This window comes from Chroicocephalus ridibundus, chromosome 23, assembly GCF_963924245.1.
Source record: "Chroicocephalus ridibundus chromosome 23, bChrRid1.1, whole genome shotgun sequence".
NCBI classification, from domain to species: Eukaryota; Metazoa; Chordata; class Aves; order Charadriiformes; family Laridae; genus Chroicocephalus; species Chroicocephalus ridibundus.
This window is the reverse complement of record NC_086306.1, coordinates 4,493,373-4,503,720: the sequence shown is the minus strand read 5'-3', so window position 1 is coordinate 4,503,720 and position 10,348 is coordinate 4,493,373. Positions and strand designations below refer to the sequence as shown.

Here is a 10,348-nt window from a genome sequence, read left to right as displayed (position 1 = left end):
AAGGGGCCTCCCCCCTCAGACCCCCACCCAGGGGGGCCCCGAAGCCCAAAGGGGCCCCCCCTCAGACCCCCACCCAGGGGGGCCCCGAAGCCCAAAGGGGCCCCCCCTCCAGACCCCCCCACCCAGGGGGGCCCCGAAGCCCAAAGGGGCCCCCCCTCCAGACCCCCCCACCCAGGGGGGCCCCGAAGCCCAAAGGGGCCCCCCCTCCAGACCCCCCCACCCAGGGGAGGGTCCCACCCCAGGGGGGGGGTCCCTCCCACCCCGGGGGGGGTCCCACCCCCCCGTGTCCCCAGCTGCCACAGCTCGGTGTCCGTGCCCACCCCCCACCCAAAAAAAATAATCTCAAACACTTGAGATAGGTTTCTCCAGAAACAACAGCCCCCTAGCACCAGGGGGAAAAGCCATGGCAGGGGGGGTTCTGCCACCCCCCCCAGATACTCACTTGAACAGGAGCCCTGCTGCCAGGGGGGATGTGGGGCTTGAGGCACCCGCAAGTCAGTGCCCCCCCCTTGGGGGGGCAACGACACCACCCCCAGCAGTCAGAGACAAACACCTCACAGAGGGTAACACTCAAGCATTCACTTTATTAACAACACACTACTGAGCAGCCATCCCACACAAAAAACTCCTCAAACTTCCTCGTTTCCACAGAAAGGGCCGCTCCCGGGAAGAAATAATCCTGGGGGGGGGCTACAAGACACACACACCTTCAAACCCCCCCACCCAGAGCTGGCTGGAAAGGCAACCGTGGCGCCACTTCAGCCGCCAGTCCCTAAAAAGCCACTCTTCCCCAACCAGACCTCAGTGCAAAATATAACTCCCCATGCAATAATTAATCCCCCCCCCACAAGAAACACCTCCCCAGCACAGAAGGAGGTCCCCCCCTTCACCATCAAGTGGATCCCCAACATCCCACATCGGAAAACTGCACATCCAATTCCACCACAGCACCCTCAAGCCCACCCCGTTTGGCCACCATCGCCTTCCCAGGACCCCCCCCCCCACCCTCGGGGGGGGGCCCAGGACTGCACCCCGCACACCTGCATGGACACTGGCACACCGCCCCTGCTGCTGCGGCTCCGGCACAAACACCTGGAAAATAAAATAAAATAAAAACCCCAAACCCTCACTGGGTGCCTGGAGCCTCCCTGCACCCAGCGTGGGGGGGCTCGCGCCGAGGGCAGCCCCCACCGGGCAGCGCAGCCCTGGGTTCAAAGCACAGCAGCTTCACCCAGCAAGGTTTGGGGGGGGCTGGGGGACCCAGGGTGCGGCACCCAGCCCCCCCACCCCAAAAAGGGCCTCTGGGGGGGGGGGGTCTCAACCCACCTCTCTCCACGCTCCAGGGCTCAGCTCCATCCTGGCGGCTGCTCCAGGGCCTGGGGGGGAGAAGAAAAAGAGATGAGAGAACATAACCCCCCCACCCCCAGCACCCCCTCAGGAAGGGCAGAGGCCCCCCCCCAGCCCGGGGGGAGGCAGCTGTACCTCACCCCCCCATCTCACCCCGCTCCATCGCTGCGTCCTCCAGCAGAGCCCCCGCCACCGACCTTCCAGCCTGGAATAAAGACACAGCATTGGGCGGGGGGGTGTCACCCAGGACCCCCCCACAACCTCAGGACACAGACAAACACCCCCCGGGGACAGCACTGGGGGGGGGAGGCACACCCAGGACCCCTCCACAACCCCAGGACAAAGCCAAGACACACACACCCCCCCCCAGTGCTGTCCTGGGTGGGGCGCCCAATTCAGGGCCCCCCCAGACCACTCCCCCAGCCATTCCTTACCCTGTGGGGCTCCCTCCTGCCCCCCACCCCCGGCGCTGGGGGGGAGGCCGGTCCCAGGACCTGCAGAGAGAAACCCCGGGACCAAACCCCCCCTCCCGCACCCAGCGTGGGGGGCACCCAGGGACCCACCCCCGGGGGGCAGAAAAATCACCCCAAGGGCAGCACCTGATCGAGGGGGGGGAGCACCCAGGCTGCGGGGGGTCCGGCCCCACCCCAGGGCTCCCAGTAGGCACCAGCAGCGGGGGGGCGACCCCAGTAGCTCCCAGTCAGCACCCAGTTGCTGCCAGTAGGCACCAGCAGCGCGGGGGCGACCCCAGTAGCTCCCAGTCGGCACCCAGTTGCTGCCAGTAGCCACCAGCAAGCTCCCAGGAGCTCCCGGTGGGCTACAGCTAGCCCCCCCACCGCTCCCAGTTGCTCCCAGTAGGCACCGGCAAGCTCCCAGTGGGCAACAGCTAGCCCCCCATTGCTCCCAGTAGGCAGCAGCAAGCTCCCAGTAGCTCCTAGCCGCCCCCAGTAGCTCTCAACAGAGGCCCCCATTGCTCCCAGGAGGCAGCAGCAAGCTCCCAGCTACTCCCAGTCGACTCCCAGTAGGCAGCGGCAAGCTCCCAGTTGCTCCCAGTCGACTCCCAGGAGGCAGCGGCAAGCTCCCAGTTGCTCCCAGTCGACTCCCAGTCGGCAGCAGCAAGCTCCCAGTTGCTCCCAGTCGGCAGCGGCAAGCTTCCAGGAGCTCCTAGCAGGCAACAGTTAGGCCCCCCATTGCCCCCAGTAAACACCCAGTGGCTCCCAGTCGACTCCCAGCAGGCAGCAGTTAGCCCCCCCACGTTGCTCCCAGCAGGCACCCAGTAGGCAGCGGCAAGCTCCCAGTCGACTCCCAGTAGCCCCCAGTAGCTCCCAACAGGCAGCAGCTAGCCCCCCCCACTGCTCCCAGTAGGCAGCAGCAAGCCCCCAGTAAGCACCCAGTGGCTCCCAGCAAGCCCCCAGTAGGCAGCAGACAGCCCCCACCTGCCCCCGTCGCTCCCAGTAGACACCCAGGAGCCCCCAGCAAGCAGCAACGAGCTCCCAGTCGCCACCCGAGACCTCCCAGTCGCCACCCGAGACCTCCCAGCAGCCCCCAGTGGCTCCCAGCAGCCCCCCCGGCGGTTTAAGAGGCCGCGGGGGGGGGGCCGTGCCCAGCCCCGCGATGGGGCACAGCTGTGCCCGGGGGGGGGTCCCGCCCCCCCCAGCTGGGGGCCGTTGGGTCCCGATTGCGCCGACCCCGCCCCCGGGGGGGGGTGTGTCACCCTTCGTGCCCCCCCCCCGGCACCCTCCGGGGGAGTCATTCCTTGGGTTTCCCCCCCGGCACCCTCTGGGGGGGTGTCACTCTTTGTCCCCTCCCGGTCCCTCTCCCCGGCACCCTCCGGGGGGGGTGCCAGCTTTTGTGTGTCCCCCCGGCACCCTCCGGGGGGGTCATTCCTTGGGTTTCCCTCCCCGGCACCCTCTGGGGGGGTCACTCCTTGTGTCCTCCGCAACCTGGCACCCTCCGAGGGGGGGGGGGGGGGTCACTTCTTGTCGTCCCCCCCGGCACCCTCCGGGGGTTCGTTCCTTGTGTTTCCCCCCCCGGCACCCTCCGGGGGGGTGTCACTCTTTGCCGTCGTCCCCCCGGTCCCGCTCCCCGGCACCCTCCGGGGGGGAAGTGACAGCCTTTGTGCCCTCCCTCCCCCCCCCGGCTCCGCGGAGGGGCCGTTGCCAGCCCGGGGTCGGGGGGGGGACCCCGAATTCACGGGGGTTGGAGGGGGGGGGGGGGCGGACCGGGACGGGGTGCGGTAGTCCCGGGGGGGTGAATTCGGGAAAGGGGCTGAATGCGGGAGGCGGGGTGGGGGCGACCTCGGGCACAGCCCGTGTGTACCCCCGCGTCCCCCATCCAGAAGAGCGTGGCCAGCAGGTGGAGGGAGGTCATCCCCCCCCTCGGCTCTGCCCCAAGGAGGCCCCATCTGGAGCCCTGGGTCCAGTTCTGGGCTCCCCGGTTCCAGAAGGACAGGGAACGGCCGGAGAAGGGACAGCAAAGGGCCACCAAGAGGATGAGGGGACTGGAACATCTCTCTGATGGGGAAAGGCTGAGGGATTTGGGGCTCTTCAGCCTGGAAAAAAGCCGACTGAGGGGGGATCTTATCAACGCTGATCAATACTCCAATGGGGGGGTGTCAGGAGGACGGGGCCAGGCTCTTCTCAGTGGTGCCCGGGGACAGGACAAGGGGTAACGGGCACAAACTTGACCGTGGGAAGTTCCATCTCAAGACGAGGAGGAACTTCTGTGCTGTGAGGGTGGCAGAGCCCTGGCACAGGCTGCCCAGAGAGGTGGGGGAGTCTCCGTCTCTGGAGACATCCCAACCCCGCCTGGAGGCGTCCCTGTGCCACCTGCTGTGGGTGACCCTGCTCTGGCCGGGGGTGGGACGGGGTGATCTCCAGAGGTCCCTTCCCACCCCGGCCGCTCTGAGAGTCTGTCATTTAATGCCCCCCCCAAGGAGACCCCTGGCCTTCTTGGCCACCCGGTCCCATTGGTGGCTCCGCAGAAGCCGTTCCCTTTCTGCGTCCCTTCAGGGGCTGTTAAACCCCAATTTGTCTCTTTCCCACCCCCTCCAGCCCCCTCATACCTCTCTTAAGACCACCCCTCCCAACCAGCAGGGTTCTGGCCATGCCAGCCCCGCGCGGGGGGGGCGGGGGGGGGGTCCCCTCCTTGGTGTCCCCCCCCTCCGGAGCGGCAGTGCTGGCAGGCGGCGGCAGAGGGCGGCAGCAGCCCGGCCCTGGCACCGCGCTCCAGCACACGGACCCCGGGCTGCCAAAAACTTTATTGGAGAAGAGCAACGGAGCCCCCCTGTCCCCCCCGCCCGGGGACCGAGCGGGGGGGGGGGTCTACGGTCCACTCCCCACCCCCACCCCCCCCCCGCCAAGTTTTCCCCGGGTTTGCTCCCGGCTGGGCTGCATTTCCCTTTGGCATCCCCCCACCGTCCCCTCTGGGCTCCCCCATAGCCCGCGCGGGGCACCCAAGCACCCATCGCTGGGCAGATGTGGACCCCCCGGCCAGATGTGCACCCCCCCCCGCCAGCCCGATATGCACCCTCCCAGCTATGGGGCAGAGGCACTTTGCGCCCTTCTTGCTTAAAACAGGGCACATTGAGAGCGCGGCGTCCCATGACGCTCCGTGCGGGATGCATCCCCGGCTCCCGACGCCCCAAAGAACGGGATTGGAATGATTTACCCTCCCCCGGGGGAGGTGGGGGGGATATTGGGCTCCTAAGGCACAAAATGAACAGTCCAGCAGCAGCCGGGGGAGCGATTCAGTCGTCCTGCCAGAAAGGCAAGGAGCCTGGGCCCGATCCCGACCGGGCTTGTGGGGCGGTGAGCCCTGCTGTGCCCCCCCCAGGCAATACCGTGTCCCGGCAGGATGGCAAAGCCACGGGGGCAAAGGGAGCTGCCAGCGGCTAAAGCCCCCCCGCCCCCCGAGTCCATCCCTGGGAGGGAGGAGGTGGGGAGCGGCCTGGCTGCGGGAGCCGGGGGGCAGGGGGGGATGCCCAGCCCCTTCCCCATCACCGACCCCCCCGCCGCCGCCGCCGCGGCGCTCAGTCGTCGGCCACGATGGACAAAGCCCGCAGCTCGCTCAGCTTGGCGTCGTTCTCCCGCTCCCGCTGCTCGTCGCTCAAGCCGGGCCGGTCGATCTGCGCCGTCAGGTCCCCAAAAATCTTGTGCATCTCCGTGTAGTAGACAACCTGGGGAGGATGGGGGGGGGGGGGGGGAAGAAAGATGGGGGCGATTGGAGCTGGGGGGTGGTCTCCTTCCCCACCAAGAGGTGCGGCGCTGCCCGAGCCAGCCCCTCGCCTTAGCATTTCTGTTTCTAAAATAGCTTCCTCCCATGTGTTAATGCCACCCCCTGAGATTATTACAACTCAACACATTTTAATAACGCGCTGCCCTTCTCTGCTCGCTTCCCATCTGGGGAGCTGCGCGCACGGGGGGCCGCCGCCGGCGCCCAGCGCCGCCGCGCAGCCGCGGGCCCCGTGCCACAGCCCGGTGTCCCTTGCCCGTCCCCCGCCCCGGCGTCGCCGGCACCGGGGCAAACCTACCTGGTGCCACCAGGCACCGCAACAGGTCTCGGCTCCCCGGGCAGGGGCACGGCGAGGGTGGCGAGCAGCAACGCCTGGCAGCGCCACGAAGCAAGGGGGAGGGGGTGTTTTAATAACGTGCTAATTAGCACCGCCAATTAACTCCGGCAGCGAGCCGGCGACGCTTGCCGGAGTGGGAGCCGGTGGGTCAAGCGCAGGCAGATGGCACCGGGCTTGCCAAAGGAGAGCCGGGGTGGCCAGCGGGCGCTGGCAGCGAAGGAGAGCCCCCGGCGCTGCGGGGAGGGTGGCAGAGTCAGGACCCCCCCCCACCCCTCTCAATTTTGGAGAGCTGCGGTGCCCCGCGGGAGGAGGGCGATGGGGATGCCATGCCTGGGCACTCCCCCCATCTCGGAGGGGGAAGCGTTGCTGGACGGTGCCGGCGTTGCCCCCATTTCACAGAAGGGCACAGGCGAGGCTGGCGGGGGGGGGCCCGGCATCTCCAGCAGCGCCAGCGTGGAGGCACGCACAGTCTCCATGGAGACCGGCTCCCCTAATCTTGCTCAAAAATGATGCTTATTTTGGGCAGGGCCGAGGGGAGATGCTGGGGACCCGAGTGCCTTTGCCAGCTGCCTCCATTCCCCTCCCCCTCCTCCCCCCTCCTGGGTACCGGGGTGCAGCGGGGGCTGCTCCGGGGCCGGGGCTCCCCACGCAGCGGGCGCCGGGTGATTCAGCAGCAATGCTCATTTACACAGTGACTAACGAACCCCGCTCGGCGGCGGCAGGGCCGAGCGGGCTGGCATGGGGGGCATGAACACCCTCCTCCCCCCCCCCACCCCCGCCAACCACCCCATTGCAGCCCCCTCCACCAAACCACGGCCCCGCAACCGGCTCACCCCACTCCTCCCCGCCGGCTGCAACCCCGGTCCCACGCCGGCAAGAGATGCTGCCCTGAGCTGAGAATGCCAAAACCACCACCCCCCCACCCCCGCCACCATAATCCCTGGGTCAGCACGGTCCCCGGATGCCAAACCTGGCACCGGAGCTCCGGAGCAGCCCCCCCCGTGTCCCTTGTCCCCAGCCCGCCATCGGATGGGTTCGGTTCTTTGCCGCACGGCCAAGTGGCACGGCCAATTCTGTCGCGGAAAAGGCACCGGCACCTTGAAACCAGTCTCCCCGGGATGGCAGGGCAGCCATGGGAGCTGCTGCCCCCACCCCCGAACCCCCCCACCCCAGGACTGCCCCCTCCCCGCGCCCCGGGCATGCCAGCATCCACGGCAGCATCTCCGCCGTATTGAACGGGCAAAGCAGAGCAAATATTTCGGTCGCTGCCCCCCCTTCCACCGCCCACGAGCCGCAGCCAGGGAGCCCTTCCCGCGGGAGACGCCGGGGCCCGGCGGGTCTCCTTGGGGATGCTCCTCTCCCCCGGCAGGACCCAGTGCCTAACCAGTCGGCAGGCAGCTGGGGCGCCAGCAAGCACCGCCATCCCAGTCTCCTGCGCTTTATCAACGAGATCCCACGGGCATTGGGCCCCCCCAGGGCTTTTCTCCCCTTGAAACACGGGTGAAAACCATCACCGTGTCTATGGGGGTGGGTGGGATGCACCCCAGACCGACGGGCACCGACAGCCCCAGCAGTGGCGGGGGGGGGGACGGGACCCCCGGTGCCTGCAGCTCAGTACTTTTCCAGCTATGGATACCATACGCTCCGTCCCCCATCCCATCAAATCCCATCCCCAACTCGCCTTTGAGAGCGAGCCAAGGGCCCCCGAGTCCACCTGTCTTGAACTAATTCTGTTTCGGGACACCGTGTTCTCCCGATTTTCTATAGATCGCGTTTACAATGCCCCAGCCGGGCGGCAGCAGGTTGTGTTTATGTCAGCCCTACACAAAACAAGAGTCACTGCCAGGGCTGGACCGTTTGGTTTTCCCCCCCCCGCCATTTCCTTAAAAACCAGGGGAGCATGGCGTTTTCTAGCTGGAAAAAACAAAAGCGCAAAGAGGGAAGGAAGCGTTCGCGCGCTCGCAGCGGCGACGGAGCTCCAAATCTCCCCCTTTCATCTTCATGTGGCCACTTCAAAGTCCCCAGCCAGGGAAATATTTGCCTCTGTTGGCTTGGCCCAAGGCACGTGGGTGGACAGAAGCATTTGGTGTTGAATGTTACAGTCCCTGCGAGCCCGGGGCATGTCACGCCGTCAGGAGACACCCGGCAGCGGGGCCGGCGGCCAAGCCGTGCCATGGGAACCCAGCCGCCCGGCCAGAAGGTCTTGGAGGGTCTCGTTGGGTCAAAGCCATAAAAGCTGCTGCTCCGGAGCCGGTTTGAAGCGGGATCCTTCCCTTTTGCCATGCCACGGCTTCTTCCCACCAAGGCGGCCGCTGGCCGGTGCCACTTGTCACACGCTTGTCTCACTTTAACCCCCTCTGTTTTCTCCAGGGCCAAAAAAAAAAAGGGAAAAACGACACGGTTTTGCACGCAGGGCCGCCTTCGAACGGTGGGTTTGACCCAGGGACAAGTCACGGCCCCCGGCACGGTGCCACCCAAGCGCAGAGCTGATCCCAGCATCCCAGTCCCTATCCGTCCCTTCCCTTGAGGGATGCGCGCTCCAGCCCCGTTGGCCAAGCCATGGCTCCTCCAGGTACCCGCAGAAGAGGCTGAAAATCGAAATTCCGCTAATGTGGAACCCCCCGAGACGCTAAATAAGCTCAACGAGGCACGGAGGGAAGAGAGAACCGGGGAAGCAGCGGCGGGATGAATGGGGCTGGCACAGCCCGTCCCCCATTCCCGTGCCTCCCATCGCCCGCTCACCGCCGGGACGTTGGGATGGGGACGGGGATGGTGCCGGCATCGCTCCCCCTGCCCCGGTGCCTGCAGGTGAGCAGCCGCGGCGGTGAGTCAGGGCTCGCGGGTGCTATTCCCGGCTCGCCACTGACTCATTACGTTACCTTGGGCAAGTCACTTCCCTTTTTCTTTTTCATTTCAGCCACCTGCGCCGGGGGAGACGCCACGTAGCCACCGGGCAAGAGCTCCTGAACGGCGCAGGGGGGGACCACGGGACACCCCGAGCCCAGCCCGGGCACAAACGAGTCATTCCTTAGGGGAACGCCGAGCCGGTGCGTCCCTCCCCGGGGGTGGAAGGATGCAGCCAGCGCTGGGGAAGAGGGATGCAGCTCCCATCCAGGTAGGCGGGGAGGGCGGGATGCGACACGCTTTAGCATCCATCTGGGACCAGCTCTTGTCTAGCCTACGGGAGACGCATCAGCTTTGTTACGCCGCCGCCTCTCGGGTATTAAACAACAAGGTTGGGCCAGCCTTTCCGAAAAAAAATCCACACCTGAAGAGAAGCGGGGCAGCCGGCCAAGAAACAAAATCGAGGATTCCCCAAGGAAGAAGAGGGTATGAATGGAGAACATTCCCCGTTCTCCCAAGGAAGAAGAGGGTATGAATGGAGAACATTCCCTGTTCTCCCAAGGAAGAAGAGGCTAAGAATGGCAACCAGCCCCGGCAACCAGCCCCCCGCTGCTCCGCGCTCGCATCTCCCATGCACCCAGCTCTTTATAGAAGGGTCCAGGTTGGAAAAGACCTTTAAGATCATCGAGTCCAACCACCAACCCAACGCTGCCCAAGCCACCACTAACCCACGTCCCTCAGCACCACGTCTGCCCGGCTTTTAAATCCCTCCAGGGATGGCAATTCCATCATTGCCCTGGGCGGCCCGTTCCGATGTTTGACAACCCTTTGGGCGAAGACATTTTTCCTGATATCCACCCTAAACCTCCCCGGGTGCAACTTCAGGCCGTCTCCTCTGGTCCTATCGCCTCTAATTCAAAGAGTAACAGAGAAGAGACATGGAGAAGAGACATCGCTCCCCGCCGGCGCTGCTCCCGACGAGCCGCGGCAGGAGCCAGCTGGCAGCCGGGAGCCAGCAGGAGCTGAGCGAGGGACACGGTGGCCAAGGACAGGGGGGCAAAGCCGCTCTCTAAGGAAACCGCCGGCCGGGACAGGCGGCATTCGGGTTTCAAGGTCTCGGCCAAACGACCCACCCACAGCCAGCGGCCGGAGAGGGTTTGCAAAGCCTGGGGGGGGGAAAAGAGGGGGGGGGGGGGCGAGATTTTTGCGGTGGCTCCAGGGAGTCTGGTTGGGATGGCTGGAAGAGGGAGCCCCCCGCGCGCCCCCGATTGCTAAGGGAACAGCGAGAACAGCATCCCCAGCACCCACCCAGCCGGCGGCAGGGTGCATCGGCACCATCTGGTAGGTGAATCAGCCTGCAGACAACTTGCTGGCAGCTCTGCGGAGAGCCTTTTTTCCACCCCCCCCCACCCCCCGCCACCACCACCAAGTCGGAGGTGAGATGAGAAATGTGCTCTCTGCACCACCTTGCAGCCGCCCCGCCGCACCTGGGTGGCTCCAGCACCTTCCCTTCCGAAAAAAAACCCCAAAAAACCAAAAAACCAAAAAACAAAACCCCAAAACGTAAGGAAAAATAACGCCCACGGT

General features: G+C 66.0%; 1 protein-coding gene and 1 long non-coding RNA gene across 2 annotated transcripts in view; both read right to left on the bottom strand.

The window, feature by feature from the left end:
* Window positions 1-445: 445 nt before the first annotated feature.
* On the bottom strand, window positions 446-2,588 carry LOC134526626 (uncharacterized). The gene is made up of 3 exons (XR_010074009.1): window positions 1,501-2,588; window positions 1,327-1,376; window positions 446-1,092 (listed from the first exon to the last, which is right to left on the bottom strand). It is a non-coding gene; the product is annotated as an uncharacterized LOC134526626 (long non-coding RNA).
* A 2,257-nt stretch (window positions 2,589-4,845) lies between these two features.
* Window positions 4,846-10,348, bottom strand: part of BIN3 (bridging integrator 3) — a 46,511-nt gene continuing 41,008 nt past the window's right edge. Inside the window, exon 9 of the mRNA XM_063358732.1 lies at window positions 4,846-5,524. Within this exon, the coding sequence (XP_063214802.1) occupies window positions 5,378-5,524 (147 nt within the window). The 3' untranslated portion in view covers window positions 4,846-5,377. The remainder of the gene's footprint in view (window positions 5,525-10,348) is intronic.